The following is a 19,876-nucleotide window of genomic DNA, read 5'->3' as shown; positions in this document are numbered from 1 at the left end:
TTGTTGCTGTCAAAACTTATTCTTATTTATTAATTAAAACTTCAACTTACTTATTAATTAATTACAAAAAAATGAATTGTAATCAATTTGTTTAATGTTACTGTTGGTTTGTTCAATTTAAGGCAACTTTAGACCGATTTGATGGTGTCCACATTATGCTGACTTCCTTTTTTTCTCCCTGCGAGAAACAAAATAAAACCGTTAAGAGAGGCTTCTCAAGATTTAACTTCAGCTCAGAATTAGGAGACAAACACATCAAAAAATAATTACATTTGCACATTACAAAACCTTGAACTTGCCAATTTAGTCATATTCACAGCTAAGGTTGTACATTTTGTGTTCACTACCATTTAATATATTGCTGTTTTTAAGAAACATAAATTTAAAGGAGCTGTATGCAAGATTGTGGCCAAAACTGGTACTGCAAGCAATCACTTTCAAATTATTGTGTATCCCTGCCTTCCCCATGACTCGAGGTTGCCAGATATGCTGCAGGTTCCACGGAATGGAATGCAGATGGAGGGCAAGGAGTGAAGAGCGCAATGACGAGATGGAGGAAAATCCATAATGTACTACTTTAGACGCTATTACAAGAGAAATATATAAACAGAAAATCGAAACATATGTTGGACGCGACCCTTGCGTTATGATGAGGACCGATTTTCAACTGAATTGAGAGATTTGCCTGCCATCAAGGCTGTAGATATCAGAAACTAACTCGTCTTACATACTTTGACTTTACAAAGTTTGTAAACTGGTACGTTACACAAACAGCCACATAAGTGTATTTAAACATCTGAATAATGTAATTATAAGCCACATACTGTAAATAATGTATTAACTCACATTTGACGAAGTGATCACTGCACACACACACACACAGGCATTTTCCCATTCGGCTCCCCCCGACCGCAGACGTAGGTTTGCAAGGCATTTTTTCCCAGTGTTTTTCTGTCAATTTCTTGTATTTTCCCCCCTTATGAACAACAACTTTTGGCACACGATAAAAACTCCTCATGGTTTGATCGATTTGAGCAACCATAAACGACGCAAAACATAGGCATTTTGAGTGTGTTATAGTGCTTCCTAAATATAGAAATTCACTTCCTGCCCTCCATCTGCATTTCGCACCATGGCAACACAGTGGCGTGACATCACGTGAAGACAAGCTATTCCGACACGTGTGTATCTGCAGCTGTGGTAACTAGAGAAGAGCTGGCAACCCGAATGTCGCAACACTACTGAGTCCGTGATTGGTAGATCGGTGGAGGGTGGAGCATCAGAACAAAACACAACTTGACAACATCAACATCAGTCAAGGGGGACTTCAATTTTTAAATGACAATATCCTGGCCGGACTACTGTTGTCAGTGATATAAGTATTTGAAATGGAAATCATTTCTTAATGTCTAGTGAAATTTCTTGCATACAGCTCCTTTAAGTGTAATGCTGAACTCACTGGATATGTGACATGGCTTTCTGAACCCATAGATCATCAGGGTTAGCACAGATCAGTCTGTCCTTTACCGTAGTAAATCTGCAGGAAAGAGAATGTTCTAGATTAATACCACAGATTGTTCTTTCACATGTAAGAACATTAATATCAGAGAAATGTTATTTGAAGACAGAACCAGCGTTGTTACTCACATGACAGCCTCTATGTTGCAGGTCATGGTGCTGTCCTGTCGAGTGAAGTCTTTCAGCCGGTGAACAGGTAAAGGCTGCGATGAATACTTGGTACAGCACCTTACCGGACCTTAACACATGACACACTCTAAGTTCATGTTGTAACACGTAACCAACTAACCTCTCCCACAGGTTTATTCAAAGATCCATTAATCCACATTCCTGGTAGTTTAAAAGGCCTAGTCAAATCACCATTGAGTTAAGATGTAAATGAATTAATCATAAATCAATTCAAAAGTCCTGATTATCAAGCATGGCAGTGTCTCAGTTATAATAAACGTGTTCGTCCTAAATGTGTAAAATACATAAAAATGCATGTGGCTGTACATTTCAGGAACAGACTTGAGAATTCAATGCACTGAAAAAACACCTGAAATCAAAGAGAATGTGTGATAGAAATCAGTTTTACTTACTGCTCTGACTCAAAGTGACCCAGTAACACAGCAGCAGCAGCAGCGTCGATGACATCAGGACGAATCTGCTCATATCGGCAGGTAATCAAGGCGCTTATTATCGGTGAAAAATTAAATAAAAAGTGATCCAAGGATCTGATAAGTTAGTTGTGTGGACAGTAGCAGCAATGTTGAGAATGTGTTGATGGAGAGCATCTTCAAATTCTACATTATATACCTGTTCATGAGGGGAATTTGAAGACCACATCATTGGGGGTGGAAGACGGGGGAAAATCACGGAGTTAAATATTAGTAGGTCGACTAAATTTATATGCTATAAAGTAAGATGTTCCATCTCTCTAAATTTCCCATTTTGTGGCAATGACTGTCTTTTTTGAATTTCTTTACGTAATTAAATTTTTTTTAATTTCATTGTGTCATCAACAAAATTACCAGTCAGCTACTAAACATTGATTAGAGCTGGTATTTATTAATAGAATGCAAAAAGTATAATCATCATAAACACTCTGACTGCTACAAATATTAAAAAAGGCAGTTGCCTCATTTAAATATTGAACAATTGAAATAGAATTTTAAGAATAGACTTTCTTTATTATAATTCTTTAAATAACTGAACATTTAAAAAGTTAGATTAGTTTAAAATCCTGTACCGGTTAAACATAGATGGACTTTTTCCCTCGACGTGTAGATTTTAGGTAAAAATCAAATGTACAGTATGAATACACTGCACAAGATGAGCTGTGTATTTTAGGTGCTGTGACTGAAAAAAACTAACATTTTTAAACATTAAAAAGATCCCAAAACAATGATAAAACGTAATTATACAGTACAATAATTTAACAAATGTTGAGCTCATAATGTAAATAAATGTTTATTTAGCACAAAAAAAGTAACAAAACTAAAATTGTGCCATAAACTAAATAGATAAGTTCAGGGGAAATTAGGTAGAGCAATGTGGGAAAAGGTCATTTTTAAATAGAATTTTGATATTAAATATTATTATAAATAATTTATATTTGGCCTGTAGAAACATAGCACTTGATGATGATACTGTATAAATAGTCCTTGTTACGCGTTACATGTATTTACTGTCTATAGTAATAACTATAAATACATAATTACATGCAACTAACCCAGCCTAAACCAACCCTTATTCCTAACTTTACTCAGTGCTTAAATGTATAATTACACTGTAACTGGGACACAATAAAGACTTGTATTGTGTGTGTGAATTCCTTCCTAATATATTCTAAACAAAGTCATGCAAATGTTCATTAAACATTAAACACACCAAAGAATCAGAGCTCAGTTTTTCATGAATTATTCTCTATTTCAATTGAAACTTTGAGGAAGAAAATGGTAGTTATTTGATGGCAGCTGAGTTACATGAGTTAAAAATCTACTTCCAAGACCAAATGAGGTCATGCTTTATATTAGCTGTCTTTAACTACTAAAATATGTACTTGCATGCAAGAAATTGTTTGCTGTTATTGAGGTGAGATAAGGGTAAGGTTTGGGCCAGGTTTCATGGTGTGGTTAGGTTTCAGCGTGGGTTAAGGGGTCGGTGTATTGCTGGGTTATTATCGTTAACCAAAACTAAACCCATCTGATTAAACCATAAATAAATAAAAAATATAAATATTAGTTGAAAACTAAACAAAAATTAGAAATGTTGCCATAGCAATAAACCGAAATAAGTTTAAGTTAAAGCACAAAAATTATTAGCTGAAAAAAAAACAACTGAAACCTAAATAGCAATATTTAAAAAACAAAAAACAACAAAAAATTAGAAAAATAAAAATAAATTTCATATTTCTACACATGAAATTACAGCAAAAGATCAAGCAGCCTGCACAATCAGTTATGAAGAATTATCTAAACTCATCATTCACTCACTTAAAAAGAAACTATGGCTTCAGTTCGACATACACAGACATCAAGAATCAGCCAATGAATCTCAACAATTGTGACAATCAACAAAAAAAGATAACATGAAATCTGAACATCACAAAACACACTGCTAGAAGTCAACACAAAACTAGCAGCAAAAATAAAAGCAACAAGTAAAAAGTAAGAGAAGCACCACATATAGCAGTAGAAAAAAAATTTTTAATTGGAAGTTGCCTATATGTCATTTCCGCCACACACTGTCTCTTCTGCCATGACATGTCATTTCCACCACCACAACAGATATATTAAAGTAAAACACATATAAAAAACATACAATCAAACCAACTATATTCAATGGTGTTGATAATTGAGCAGTTATGGTATAAGATTATGTGTATACACTTTAAAAAATACATGATTTTGAGCTATGATAAGTAAATTAAATGTTCCAGTGATCTAGTTATAGTTGTTTTTTAGTGTAAACATTGTAAAATCTTTAGAGTTACATTTCTGAAAAATAAATAAATTGCACATTTGATTAGAGATGTGTGTGCAATTTTATCAAATATATTTATTACAAAAGATATTTAATTATTTTCTCTTCAAAACATGTTTTTGCTATGTGATGGAAATGACCGTTTTCTTGGGCTGTCATATAAAATGCCAAAATATATATATTATTCAATACAAATCAGCACAGCCAACAGCCAAAAGAGAAGGGGTCTTGATTGAGAAACCAACTGATACTAAAAAACTTTAGAAATGTTTTTATTTTCTGAAATTGTCTAGCTCAAAGAGTAGCATAGTTGATGAATTACCCGTATACACAATAAGTGCATTGGATCAATTGATTAACTTAAATCTTACATAGCATTTAAGACATGATGTGTGGGCCAAAATAATATAAATAACACAGATAATTTAAACATCAAGTCTAACAATTAGACTAACATTGAGTGGTCAAAGGTGTCCGCCTTTCCAAGAACTCTAACATTACATACTCTTCACAGCTTTAGATCAGATCACAGCGTTTGATGAGAAGAAACACTAGGATACAAATATTATGATCTAACTAATTCTTCAGATACGCCCCCGTTTTATAACATCATAGGTGTCTTTTATAGAAACTCAAGTTGAAATGTCACACAGAATGAAACTTCTCTAAACCTGGAGGTGTAAATAAAAGAAACTAAGAATGTTTTAGTAAAACCACGATGGAGAGCAATGCTTTTAAGTGACATTATAATTTTTGTTTAAAGTCGTGCAACGAGACGGCTGTGGGTTTGAAGGGAAGTGATTCATTGCTATGGGAGCACTGTAAGACTTTGTTCTCACTCTTATGACCTATTTCACTTTCTGATTTTAGGACATGAGTTACATAAAACATTATGACCTAGAAAAAATATCAAAGTCAGCTACACCCGCATTAGAAACCACACGTTAACATTTGGAAATGAGGACACCGCTGAATGTACGTGCTCAGAAAGATCCATACAGTATGTGTGGTTTTATCTATAGCCTACTGTTATATAAACACAATACAATCATAATTCCATAATGCATTCGCTCTATAACCAAAAGGTCCAGTCCTGGTGGATATTCCAGTTGCTAAAAGGTTCTTTGTTTCAAAAGTCCCGAGTCAAAGGGACCGTGACACTCTCTAGCCAATCATTATCGCTCCATCTGAACTGGTGTTTCCAAGCGGTTGGACAGTATGTAAAATATTCCATGTGCTGCATATGTCTTTGAGAATAAATACAAATGTTGGTCAATAACACTTTAAATATATATATATATATATATATATATATATATATATATATATATATATATATATATAATTAATTCAGAGGACCTTTTACCACAAGTTAAATAATTGCATGGTAGCCAAGTTTTAAAAAATCTTTTTTTTTTTACTTAATGAAAACTTTAAAATGGCAAATATTATTTTGCTGAGTGATGTTGACTTAATGATGTTGATGATTACATTAACTTAATATTGTGAGTAATTTAAGCCTAAATTCATGCATTAATTTATTTACAAAAAATGTGTACTAGACCTAACTTAATGAAACTCTTGATAACTTTAAAAATTGGGGAGTGGATTTCTTGGTAATATGACGCAGTTTGGTTCTTGACACAATTTTAAAGAACCTTTTATGCCAAAAAAAAAAAAAAGGTTCTATAAAATGTCTTAATGGGTGTACTTTAATGTTGAATAACTTATTTTTTTTTTTTTTTTTAAATCTAGAGACAAAGTAAGTTTACAAGCTGTTAATTCATAAAACTAAATCAAAATAAAAAATGAATTAAAACTAAATTAATTATTTAAGAAGCACCCGACATAACCTTCTGTACCTATATACAAAAATGTATTTTAAGAGTTTTAATACCAGCTTAATTTCTTCTTATTATAATGAATTTTACTACAGTAACTCTCATCAGGGCAAAAAAATATATATAATCATAATGCATAACCTAACTGGAAATCAGATCGTAATGGGTGGTTAACAGTACAAAGAATATTCCTTTAAAAATAAAGCCTTTCTAAAAATATGATTAACAAATATGTCTGTAGGACAAATCTGATAATTTCCCCCACCACTTAAGGTTATAACTGTTTAAAGTGCCAAATGTATAACAAATTTAAAGTGCCATACACTGTAAAAAATGGTAACCTGCTATTTTACTTGGTTTAACCCATAACAACAAATTTTGTAGGTAATGAATGTATTTGGGGTTTAATACTGTAGTAGACTGAATCATATGCGTTCCAGTTGTTACCGCTAGCGGGTGTGTACTCTTGTGTTGTGTGGGAATTTCCGGATACGGTATGTTCTTCTGTTGGATAGTCAGGTGGTCATGCTGCTGTAAACGCAGTTATTAGTTAACCGACCCTCCTGCATTCCTCTCTCGTTTGTGTGTGTGTGTGTGTGTGTGTGTGTGTGTGTGTGTGTGTGTGTGTGTTTTATACCAAGTTACCACAAATAACTTGATACTATGGAATTCATTGGCGCTCCGTCAACTGTTTGGTTAGACATTCTTCAAAATGTCTTATTCTGTGTTCAGCAGAAGAAAGAATGAGGATGTAAATGATGACAGAATTTTCATTTTTGGTTGAACTATCCCTTTAATATAGCAAAACTGAAGAAATCATGATAGATTCCAAAAGAAAACACATCAAATTGTCCCAGAAGAGATTCAAGGGGTGGAAATTGAAACAGTGAAATCAAATAAATATCCTAATCTACTTATACAAAAAAGCTGGACTGTTGTGGTCACATGATTTACTTCTATAAGGGTCGGAACCATATGCATTTGCTGAGTTAACTGAGATCGTTTGGTGTGTGCCAGACTTCTGTTAGTGCCAAAATCCTTAAAGGAGAACTCCGGCGCAAAATGAACCTTTGGTCTAATAAAACATTGGTACCTAGTCAACCGTTCTCTGAGATTCGTTTTCATGATAATCGAATGTAAAGAGTTTTATCTCTAAAAACTGTTTAGTATATGGGGCATATAATAAGTAAAAAGAAATCGCCACTAACAAGACTCAAAATAGCCCAACACTTACACAGTAACATAATGAGGGTCCATACATGCAAAATGAAGCAGGGAAAACTTTGTAAGTGTACAGACTGTTTAACAAGAAGATACTTTATAAAGACAGTTCACTTCGCGTATACAGACAGGAGCCATCTTAGAAAATAGTCTCGATAAGTCGATCCCCGAACGCCATTCATACAGTTCAGATCACTCAGCACATTGTTCGTGGTTTGACTTGTCGTGACTGTTTTCCAAAGATGGCTCCTGTCTGTATACACGAAGTGAACTGTCTTTATAAAATATCTTCTTATTAAACGGTCTGTACACTTACAAAGTTCTCAATGCTTCGTTTTGCATGTATGGACCCTCAGTATGTTACTGTGTTAGTGTGGGGCTATTTGAGCCTTGTTACTGGTATAAACTAGCGATTTCTTTTTACTTAGTCAATGCCCACATTGACTAGCGTTATACGCTAAACAGTTTTTAGAGATAAAACTCTTTACATTCGATTATCATGAAAACAAATCTCAGAGAAGGATTGACTAGGTACCAATGTTTTATTAGACTAAAGGTTCATTTTGCACCGGAGTTCTCCTTTAAGGATTTTTCATGAGACTATGGTATGTTGGGGTGGTGGGATTCCTAACTGATTAGAAACTGATTAGGGGGCTAGTTCAGCATACTGTGGTGCCCTCTGCCTTCTTTAGATGAAACTGGGCAAGATAGGGATATTTGGGAAGCTGTCTTCCATGATAATTTACAGTATGTGTTTCAGCTGTGACGTGCGAATTCCTGTGATGTACATTTAAAAACAAATTTTTTTGCTTGATTCGGCAATATTATATGGTTTGACTTGAATTAAACCATTTCATTTTAGTCTTGATGTTACATTTTTAGTGTACAATTAATACCATATTACAAAAAAAAAGTCATTGTTAATATAACAATGTAACCCGTCATAGTGATGAATGCCACACACCCTTTAGGTCTAATAATACAGTGCTTTCATTAATTTACTCTCTTTGCAAAAGTAGACAGTCAGGATAATCTTTGGCAGATTTCTGTTCCTGAATTTTTGTCTTTGTTCCAGTGACCTTCATTTTTTAACTAAAGGCATCTCGGAGTTTCCAACATCATTCATTTACCAGGAGGAAACCATTCAAATATGTTGGTGGCTCACTCTCTCTTTCAGGAAGTACACAAAAAAAAAAAAAACCTGTGTTCTTTCCAACAGGCCTTTTTTTTCCTCTGTTCTTCCTTGTTGCACCTGTATGACTGACAGGCCAGATAAGCTCTCATTGTGGTTATTTTTTTGTTTGTTAGTACACATCTGTATACGTAGGCATGGAAAACCCTGTCAGTTGTTTCCATGTCCGACCTACTGTATAAAGGCAGGGCGTCTCTTGCCCCATTTCACATCTGACACTTGCTTTGAGGATCTCACACACAGACACACACACACACAGAAACAATGACTCGGGTTTCAGCTAGCGTGATCGTGCTGATGGTTGTGGCTCTCAGTGTACTCTGTACAGATGCCTCACCTTTGTGTAAGTACATCTTTCTTCCCTTTTTTTATATTAGTGGATTCATAATCAAGCTATTTGCACAGTCAGTCATGGGTCATATTTTTTAGTTTTTACTCCTTTGCTGTAACAAGTGTTTTGGTTTTAAGGGACAACCACGTGGTACATGTGTTTAAAATCCAAAAAGTAAAAAAAAAAATATTATTAGGCTATTATTATTTAAAAACTCAGTAAGTGTTAACATGCTTGTATTGGTGTGTTTACAGCGTGTTGCAGAAAGTACACCAAAGGAATGATACCGATGACATTTATCAAAGGATATTCCATTCAGACCATCACAAGACAGTGCCACATTAATGCTGTAATGTAAGTAGAAGATGCAAACTATTTATAGTGGATTATTCATTAAATGACTGATTTCTGAAGAAAAAATAAAACTAAAAGATTTCTTACCCCACAGATTTCACACGAACAAAGGCAGGAACATTTGCACTGACCCCTCCAAAGACTGGGTGATGGAGAACATCCGTAAACTGAGGTAAACTTGCAGAGATGTCATTGCAGTGGATACATAAGCAAAAATTAAAGCAAATTAATTGAACAACATTGAATTGAAGCTAATAATTCTGTTATTTCTTTTCTAATTTTAGGGAGAAAGTGAAAGCAATCAGCAAAAAACATTGAAAAGCCTAATCTGACCACATCTGAAGCTAAAAAATGTTACTACAGGAATAACTCTTCATGGAGAAGGATCTATTTTTCTTTATGAAATCTGCATATGTACTCTGCATATTTGTATATGCATGTTATTTTATACTTTTTTTTTATACTTTTACCTTTTACTTGCTTGTTTTAAACAATGCATTAAAATTATTTTTTTTAGTAAATTGAAAACTTGTGTTTTGTATTTTATTGGCTCTTACAGCCCGTTCTCATCGCTCTTAGCACAAACTTGATGAAATTGTAAAAAAAAAAAAAAAAACAATAATTGTAATAATTTTAACTATTACATACTGTATATGAGTTTCAGGACAATAGTAAAATAAATGCACATTAGAAGACGTAATACACCATAACTTGAATTTGAATAGTAAGACACAGATAAAGTGAAAAAAGTATACTTTATTGTATTTGAAATATATTCCCCTTTTCAATAGTAGGCTACATTGCAAATATACTAACAATTTTATGTTATTTCTATCTTTAAATGTTTTAAAATTATATTAGCATCATGCTTTTACCCATTTTAACAATCCAACTTTTAACACACATTAAAATAATTGTACTTTAGTATATTTTCTAAAAAATTATTTTATAAAAATATACTTGAAGTGAAAAGTCTGTTTTTTAAAAGTATTTATTTGCACTTACCTTAAATATATTTTAGGGATATTTTTTTTTACAGTGTGTTGAAAATGATTATTGTAACACTGCATTGAAAGTACTTTTAAAATTATTGTATAGGCCTACACTAGTTTATTGCACAAAGTATAGCTATGTAATATTTGGTTTATTCAGGTGCATTTGTTATTGAAGACAAAGTGTGCAATTTGTAGTATTGGGAATAAGCCAAAGGTATTACTGAGCAAATACTTTTTTATACATTTACGTTATATTGCTTGTTTAGAAGACACTCGTAATGAATTTGTAATGTACTTGTAAGTACACTTTAATATCACTAATCAAGCATTTAATACTAAATAAATACACTTAAAGTTATACTTTCCTAAAAATTGATTACAACTAAAATATACTTCTAAATGAGTTGTTTCAAAATAGCACACATCAAGTTAACTAATCATTAACACTTGCAGTAGTACACTTAGCTTAATTTCTTTCACCAGGGCATATTGAAAGTGAGTTAAAAGGAATGCTGTGATTGAATAAAGGAGGCAAATTTATTTGAATAATGTAGCCTCTGACTGGATAGAGAAAGATAACGTCGAGATGACAGAAAGGTTAAAGGCTTAGGTGAAATATTCCCCATACTGCATGCTTCAGCTCTGGGAAATAACCTTGGCATTGATCATCTAAGATGAAGCACTGGAATGCAGAACAACTTCTCTCTGGGTAACATAATTAGAAAGATAATGTGTCGAGCGAATGCTTAGAATGCTTACACGCAAATTGTCCTGTTCTTGAGTGATGAAATTTACACATACCGGGCTAAAAAGAAATAATAATCAAAAGATCCACATGGTGTCGCCCTACTCTATAAAATAAAACATTTTGATTTAAAATTGTACTAAACCAGCGATTGTAGCCTCATCGTCGGATAATCAACAGATCTATAAATAAATTCGGTTGTTAATTCAATCATCTATCTATCAGCATGAGGTCTTTCTTCATGTGTTTCTCATGTGACAATAGGAGAGAAACTAACAGATAAATGTGGTGCTCAGAATAAATTACAGTGAATGAGCGAATCGATCTTAAAAAAAAAAAGAAAAAAAAGATTATAACCAGGGTAAATCAGGCTACAGTTTATCTCATAGGCTACGGATAAGAAGATAGCAGGCCTGTGAATATAGGCCAGAAATACAGGATCTAAGAGACAGACTAAAAAATGTAAATTGTCACATTCACGATGATCTAAACTCGTATGATTTAAAAGCAGATGAAGTATTTGAAGATTACGATTAAGGGTAGGCCTACGCCAACATAAAAAGACATCCGTACGCCCGTCATAAACCCATCCAAAATATAGCCTAATTTAAAGGGATAGTTCACTTTGAAATTAATTTTTGATATGTTTTAGCTTACCTCAAGGGCATCCAAGATATAGGTGTCTTTATTTCCACAGTATTTTCAATTTTGATATTTTTAAGTCAAACCGTTGTTGTCTGTCAGTCATATAATGGAGGTATATGGGGTCCACCTCAAAGAGCATGCACAGAGAAGTCCAAATTAAACATGATTTAATGACTCGTAAATGAAAGAACACATTGATGGCCTAAGTCATGAAACTGGTTTGTTTGAAAAAACGAACAGTATTTATATCGTTTTTACCTTTTGTAACCACAGACACATCCAAGTGATCTAATGGCACGGGCACTTCGGTCCGCACAAGCGCCGGAAGTGATCTCTTGCGCGGTTGCGTAAAAAAAAAAAAAAATTGCGTTGTCTGTTGATATATCGAAATCGTCTTCCATTGCAATTTCCTCTATATCTAAATATGTTTAGATCTTCACAGTGAAGGGTAACACTTCTGAAATCTCTGTGTAAACAATGTCTGACGTAGACGCGCGATCACTTCCTTCTGTCCGCTTGCGCAGACAGAAGCGCCCTCGCCCTCAGAGTACTTGGACGTGGCTGTGATTACAAGAGGTAAAAACGATATAAATACTGTTCGTTTTCTCACACAAACCGCTCGTTTCTTGTCTAGGCCATCAATGTGTACTTACATTTACGAGTCATCAAATCATGTTTAATTTTGACGGTTTGACCTAAAAATATCAAAATTGAAAATACTGTAGAAACAAAGACACCTACATCTTGGATGCCCTTGAGGTAAGCTAAAACATACCAACAATTAATTTCAAAGTGAACTATCCCTTTAAGATGCATATTGTATGAAAGGATATTTCCTACTTTACTAGATTAACACTTTGACGTTGAAGTGAATATGGAAACCTCAGACAGTATATCTTTGGTCTTACAGTAAAACGAACTGTGACATCTTTTTAAATTAAAACCTCCCACTAACTTTATAGTTCTCAAATAAAACTAATTTTAATATTAGGCTACATACAAAACACTAAAATTCAACTTCTGCTATTAGTAAAATTGAATAGCGCATTATTTACTCTTTTCATGGACCATTTTTCTGTTCCAGAGCACCCCTAAAAATATCTATTCATAATTGGCTGCTTCTAGAGAATTTTGCCCCCAAAAGCACAGAACACACACACACACACACACACACACACACACACACACACACACACACACACACGCACACGCACACGCACACGCACACGCACACGCACACGCACACACACACACACACACACACACACACACACACACACACACACACACACACACACACACACACACACACACACACACACACACACACTTCCTGCAGCTGAGTTGTTTAATTACCAGCGACGCTCTCATGATGACATCATTGCCTCGGTCCTCTCTGCACGGCTGCACACACAGAGGACTTCCTGCTGAATAATGGAGAAACACACACATTCCAAAACACCCACACACACAAACAGGAACACGGCAACAAAACAGCTCCACTGCCCAGCTCTAATCTTTCCTTTTATGCAACAGCGAGCAGCAAACTTCCCCCGGCACATGAACACATACACGTATGTAATTGCTGTCCATATTAGCCAAAACTCTTTTAGATAAAGACTAAAGAGCTAAGCATTCATATCCCATATGATTGGCATTTCAGAGTTCACATCTTGGTTGAATAAAGCCTATTAGTCATACAAAAATGGGAAAAGTCCATTGATATGTCCCACCCCAACATCCTAAATAAGAAATAAAGAAAACTGCACTCATTGTGCCCTTAAAAATACACTATAGCACTGAGAATAACTCAGACAGACAATGTCATTCTGCATTACTTTTGATTATTACATTTACAGCTCCAGGCAAGGAGGTGAGAATACAGCGCTGCGGATCTGTGTTCAAACAGAAACGGACTCCTTCAGGACTCGGAAAGAACCATAAAACTGCAATTGCTCGGTTTATTGAACCAACCCATGACAACAGTTGTTTATATCTTTAACTTTATAGCATTGAAGATCAATAACAACCAATTCTGAGTGTCAATTCTCTGGGAATCCCTAGGTTCACTCATTACTCAAGAAGGTATTCAACATCCTACGCTGATCCTGAAAGGTAAAGCAATCACTGCCTTCAATTTATAGGGGTAGAGCTCAGATTGCACAACATTTCACAACATTTTTTTCAACCGGTAGCCTACCATACACTACCATAGTACTCAAGGTATTGAATATTACCATATTCACATGCATATAACTCTTTGTTTAGCCATTGATTTTATAGTATATAGGCCTGTAAGGAAAAAAAATATGAAAGGCCATTAAATTATTATAAGCGGAGTGGGCGTTACACCTCGGGTGTGCATTATTTTTTTAATAATTCAACGGCCAGGAGTCAAACAGAGAAAGGACCTTTGAAATAACTTTAATGTGGTCAAGGAACTACTCTAGCTGTGCATTTCCTGGAAAATAATTGCATTCAACACCAACGGCCCTGTGGTAAATGGCAATGCACAATATATTTTAAGCTTATTGCAGTGCTTCATGGGAGTGAGCAGTTCTTTTGGCAAAAATTAGCTTGTTTCAATTCTCTAATTGGTGGAGATTTCTTTAAAGAATCATGGTTAATGTACTTTTCCAGGAATTCCTGTTAAACAGGATTGTTTTAATAGTAGTTCAAATAATGCAGGGCAGGCTGATGGCTTCAACAAAAGCATATACCATTTATTAACAACCTCGTATAGCTCATAGTAGGTCTGTCTTTAAAGGTTTATAAGCTATTACTCAAAATCATTCCCCCTATGGAGAAAATGAATGGATTTTGTCGCTCCCTGCTGTCAAAGCACCGGTTTTAAAAAGAGCGACATACACTCAAAATCAGGACAGAGACACAATGCACCACTGAGATTTTATTATCCAGACGTTTTATTCAGATAACGTTCTGCTGAGAACATGGAGGAATGAAAGCTATAAGCAACAGAAATGATTAAACAATGAGTGTGTTGTTGTGTTACAGTATCTGGAGATTTTTTCCTTTGATGTCTGTGATAGAGTCGCACAGTCTCACATATGTACATAAACAAAAAAGTTGCACAAACTCACACATCATTCGCTTGCAAGTGCACCCAACACACCAAACAGACACACATCTGACAGAGAGGACACAGTATTCAGCAGCAGGTGCCATTTTAGGCTCATTTTCAGGCTGCAGTGAACACAGTATATAATTTGAGAGACAAAACAGCCAAATGAGAAGAACATCTGAATGATTACACATTCATCCTCCATTTCCTTCTATCCGCTACACACACACACACACACACACACACACACACACACACACACAACCACCAATTAGATGCAGGAGGAAGCAGTCAGCGCGGCTGCATCTATTTGCGTCTTCCTTGAAGAACTCCAGATCCGTGAGGATGAGAGAGCGGGAGAAGAAAGGAACAGAAAAGCTGATCTCCGGTGTACTGGCACAGAGTGTGATGTACGCTGGCATGACAGGCAGGAATCTGGGCCATAGTTACATTCATTGTTCAGAGAGCTGTTACAAAACTAAACCCACCGACAGCAATGAATGTTGATTATGACCTTTGAAGGTTATGCGTCTACAGAGGTGGGCGTGTCCGAGTGAAGTCAGTTGGGCTGAACAGGGCGTGGCCTCAGGGCACAGTCAACGGTCGATGGTTTTTCAGTGTCAAAAACTCACCGACAGCGTTGAATGTTCAACAAGACCAGCAAGAGTGTGAGAAAGACCAAAATATTTTACTCAAACCTTGTCACGTGAACTTCCGTGTCCTCCAGAACCATCAAGCACCTGCTGGAAGACAAAATGAGAATATAAGTGAAGAATTCAAAAATAAGAAAAACTATTAACACAATTTGATTAGGAAGACCGAGACATTAAGGGCCCTATTTTAACGATCTGAAATGCAAGTGTCAAAGCGCAAGTAACTTTGTGGGCGGGTCCCGGCGCTGTTGCTATTTTCCCGGCGGGATAAATGCCTCTTGCGCCTGGCGCAAATCTAAAAGGGGTTGGTCTGAAGTAGCTTCATTATTCATAGGTGTGGTTTGGGCGTAACGTGAAATAAACCAATCCGAGCACCATCCAACATACCCTTTAAGAACAGGAGCGCATGTTGCATGACAGATTGTTATTATAATGGCGGGTTTACCAGGCACGTTCACAGCCGATGAGAGTTCTTGTCAGGACAGTGAAATACAGAGAGGTGACGTTGTATGGGGATGGGAGAAACTCTCGCACATCAGCGTCGGTTAAACATTATATACGTTTGTTTCTTGCAACTATTGGGCAAATAGGTCTGATCCTTCAGTACTACAATTAGCCTTAAAAAATGGGTAATTCGGTTTTTTCATCTTCATGTAAAGCACAATGATTTCCCTCATGTGTTAATATTTTTCCTTGTTATAATGTATGATTTGCAAAAATAAAAAAAAACTGCATCTGTGTTGATACGAGAATCAGTGTATGCGCGTTGTGTACCCGCTACATTGGGCAAGCATGCGCGCTTAAAATAGCATTATGAACAACGCGCGACGCGCTACTGACTTTAGACCAGGTTTTTTCTGGTCAGTGGCGCAATTGTTATCTGGAAGTGTAAAATAGCACCAGGGAATGTTTGCACCGAAACACGCCTCTTTTTTGCGCCGATCCGCCCAGGGAGCGCAAGTTCATTCCCTAGTTTACCAACGTGCGTCTGTGGAGGGGAAAATCCCGCTTTGCGCGTGTGGAAAATAGGAATGAGACATGCGTTTGTGTATAAAGTCATTTGCGCCGGGTGCAAGATAGGGCCCAAGGATAATTAATTAATTAAAGGCATACTATGTAAGCTGTAACGAGCGGAAATAAGGCGTGGCCCCTTTAAGAGAAGCGCCCTGTTGAACTGTCGGCAGTCTGTATTGTATGCGCCTCGAACACCGCATGTAAACGGCGCCGTGTTATTTCTGTTTGATGCCCATTTTATCAGATTTTTCTTGCCGTAAAGCAATTCGTTACATAGCGAGACCTGATATCACGTGACACCTCCGGCAGGCTGCTGGCTCAAAGTTGCAAGTGTGTTTTTTCCGCTCACAGGCGAACGAGACACCCAACATTCAACCCGAAAATAGTCATATAACCATCGCAATAACTCTGGAGCTATTCAGTTAAGGTAACAAAACAAAAAAAAAAAAAAAAACGCATAATGCTGCTTTAAATAAAATTAAATAAAAAAAAAGTTAAATGCTTAGGGTCAGTAAAATTTTTCTAATTACAACTTCTGTTATTTCAAAAGAATGGTGTTCTGTTCTTTCAAGATCATGTGACTGACGAGTGGAGTAATGATGATGAAAAAACAGCTTTGCATCACAGAAAAAGTTATTTTAAATGGTAATAATATGTTACACTATTACAGTTATTACAGATTTTTTATTTATTTTCACAGCCTGTGTGAACAGCCCTAATAAAAGCTGTGTCTAAAAAAGCTCAAAAGAAGAAAAAGGACTAAAAAAAAAGAATAGAATACTAAAGAGAACAAAACTCCATCATATTTGCATAGCACTAAAATCCTAATGAAACTCTGGATGAGCTACTGTTGAAGAGGACCAACCAAAATCTACTGGGAAAATGCTCAGCAAGTCAAATAAAATCTCATCATAAAAGAATAAAAAGTGATGTCGCTGGAGATAGTATTTCATATAATTTAAGTAATTTTGTAATTGAAAAAAAAGTCTCACACACATTCTTTCTTCTCAGACAAAAGATCAAGATCTGATTTGTACCAAAATAATAATAATAATAATACATTTTATTTGTAAGGCACTTTACATTTGACACCAAATCTCAAAGTGCTAAACTTTGCAAAACCAAACTTTTCACCCAAATCGCTCTACCATTTCAAACACAATGCATGATGAATTCACACACCGCAGCACCTCTTCAGATGACCACGGGGGGTGAAAGGGTTTCCTATGGCAACAGCAGTATGAGGGAGGGATGTGATAATCCAGGGGGATTGTGGGTAGAGTGGATGTGAGTGTACGGGGGTCTCCTGTGAATCCAGACACTCAGTATTACATTTTCACGAGACAGAACACAGACTTCACACACAGTGCCCAAAGTGAAATACTATTAGGGAGTCCGGTTTATCCTGTATCACCAAAACCGTGTTCTCATATCAGTCTTGGAGGATTCTGTCACACCTCTGCAATCTTTGGATATTATCAGATATATATCACGAAATTTGTATGAATCAAATATATGTGATCACTGTATAATCAGTTAAGTAAAACATATACAACACCTACAATTAAACTAGTCTATACATGTATCGCTCGCACTGTTAATTTCCCAGTCTTAGTCTTCAATGCTGGAAATAACATGGTCAGTGTAAAGGATTAGCTTACATTTGATGTTCACATAGGCGGTACAATATAATTCAAATGTATTTCGAATTTAACACTGATAGTTTAACATACAGGTAGATGGTGAAACCTGCAGGGCATTTCTGCCTGTCGCACCTCCACCGGTGCCTAAGAATAATAATAAGAAAGAACCCATTTTAATAATTGAGCACCAATAAGAGCAACTGATAATAATAACGGAGCACTAAAACAGCATATTAGAATGATTTCTGAAGGATCATCATAAATGATGAAGAACAGGACTACATTACATTTTAAAATGTTACCATAGAAAGCAGTTATTTTAGTTGTTTAGACATATTTAACTATTTTTGTCTGTATTTTTGTTCAAATAAATGCAGCCTTGGTGAATATAAGAGAGCCCTTTTATTTCAAAAACATTACAATCTTAATTATTCCATTCTTTTGACCAGTAGTGTACTGTCCTTTAATATACACACTCACTCCAAACTCACCCTTAGTCCCACAGCAGTCTCTCCTATAGTGTAAATCAAGAACACCAGAGCCTGTAGTGTAGCTTTCATTCCTTATTTGTCCTAACAGTACTTAGGGTGGTCCGAAGCGGTCTAACTTCACAAACTAAGAGAGAGAAAGAGCGTGCCTTCCTATATATACACACGCATGTCTCTCATATACACCCCTTAATGGCTTTCAGACATGGTGGTCTGATCTTAACGTGGACTGTGGATGTGGCCTTTTTCAGCGCGTCTCCTTGTGGTCTTCCACAGAATTTGGGGGGGAAGTGGGGGGTTGGGAGGGGGCCCCGTTTTAGCTCTTAAAATACCCTGGATCAGGCCGTGGTCGAGCAGCTCGTCTATCAGCGCTGATTACACGTCGCTGGTGCTGCGGACAGGAGGCAATCAGGAACACCTTCACCCCTGATGTGTCTGCAAAACGCTTCCGTTCTCTACAGCCACCTGTGGTTTCCACCGATGTGGACGTGTCTTTACCGTGAGAGAGGAAAGGTAGATGATGTCCTTTCCATGGGATTTCCTTTTTGCTACAAAATATGACTTCATGCCCAAGCTGAAGACTAACAGCATTAGGTTCTCAATTTTTAGTAGCAGGACATTAGTTGAACCGTTTTCAAAACACTTAAAGGAATAGTTCATTTCAAGTTGTTTCAAACCTGTATGAATGTCTTTCTTCTGCTGAACACAAAAGAAGATATTTTGAATAATGTCGGTTACAAGACGGTTGATGTACCCCGTTGACTTCCAAAAATACTATGGAAGTCAGTGGGGTACACATCAACTGTTTGGTTACTGACATTTTTCAAAATATCTTCTTTTGTGTTCAGCAGAAGAGAGAAATTCATACAGGTTTGAAACAACTTGAGGGTGAGTAAATGATGACAGAATTTTCATTTTGAAGTGAACTATTCCTTTAAGCCCAACAGTAAAAAGCTCTTTCAAACAAGTAACTGTATAATTTCATATGGACTTTGTATGAATCAGTTTGGTTAAATGATTCACTGATTAATATGTAGTGCTGAGGAAGTCTGATTCATTTTAGTGAATCGATTTGTTTGTTTAGATCAAACAAATGATTCAGTGATATGTAATGCTGGGGATGCCGGATTGTTTTTAACAAATTTATTTGTTTGTTGACTTCAAACAAATGATTCACCGATTGATAT

General features: G+C 35.9%; 2 protein-coding genes across 2 annotated transcripts; one reads left to right on the top strand and one right to left on the bottom strand.

The window, feature by feature from the left end:
- Positions 1-2,296, bottom strand: ccl20a.4 (C-C motif chemokine ligand 20a, duplicate 4). The gene is made up of 4 exons (XM_039694801.2): positions 2,100-2,296; positions 1,648-1,756; positions 1,460-1,537; positions 1-178 (listed from the first exon to the last, which is right to left on the bottom strand). Exons 1-4 carry the CDS (start codon positions 2,170-2,172, stop codon positions 154-156), a joined length of 285 nt encoding a protein of 94 aa, XP_039550735.1. The 5' UTR covers positions 2,173-2,296; the 3' UTR covers positions 1-153.
- A 6,513-nt stretch (positions 2,297-8,809) lies between these two features.
- Positions 8,810-9,945, top strand: ccl20a.3 (C-C motif chemokine ligand 20a, duplicate 3). The gene is made up of 4 exons (XM_039694797.2): positions 8,810-9,082; positions 9,325-9,424; positions 9,519-9,596; positions 9,709-9,945. Exons 1-4 carry the CDS (start codon positions 9,004-9,006, stop codon positions 9,740-9,742), a joined length of 291 nt encoding a protein of 96 aa, XP_039550731.1. The 5' UTR covers positions 8,810-9,003; the 3' UTR covers positions 9,743-9,945.
- The last annotated feature ends 9,931 nt before the right edge of the window (positions 9,946-19,876 follow it).

The sequence above is a fragment of the Pimephales promelas genome, chromosome 5, assembly GCF_988280905.1.
Source record: "Pimephales promelas chromosome 5, fPimPro1.hap1.1, whole genome shotgun sequence".
NCBI classification, from domain to species: domain Eukaryota; kingdom Metazoa; phylum Chordata; class Actinopteri; order Cypriniformes; family Leuciscidae; genus Pimephales; species Pimephales promelas.
The sequence above is the reverse complement of the archived record's forward strand: the minus strand, read 5'-3'. Positions and strand labels throughout refer to the sequence as shown.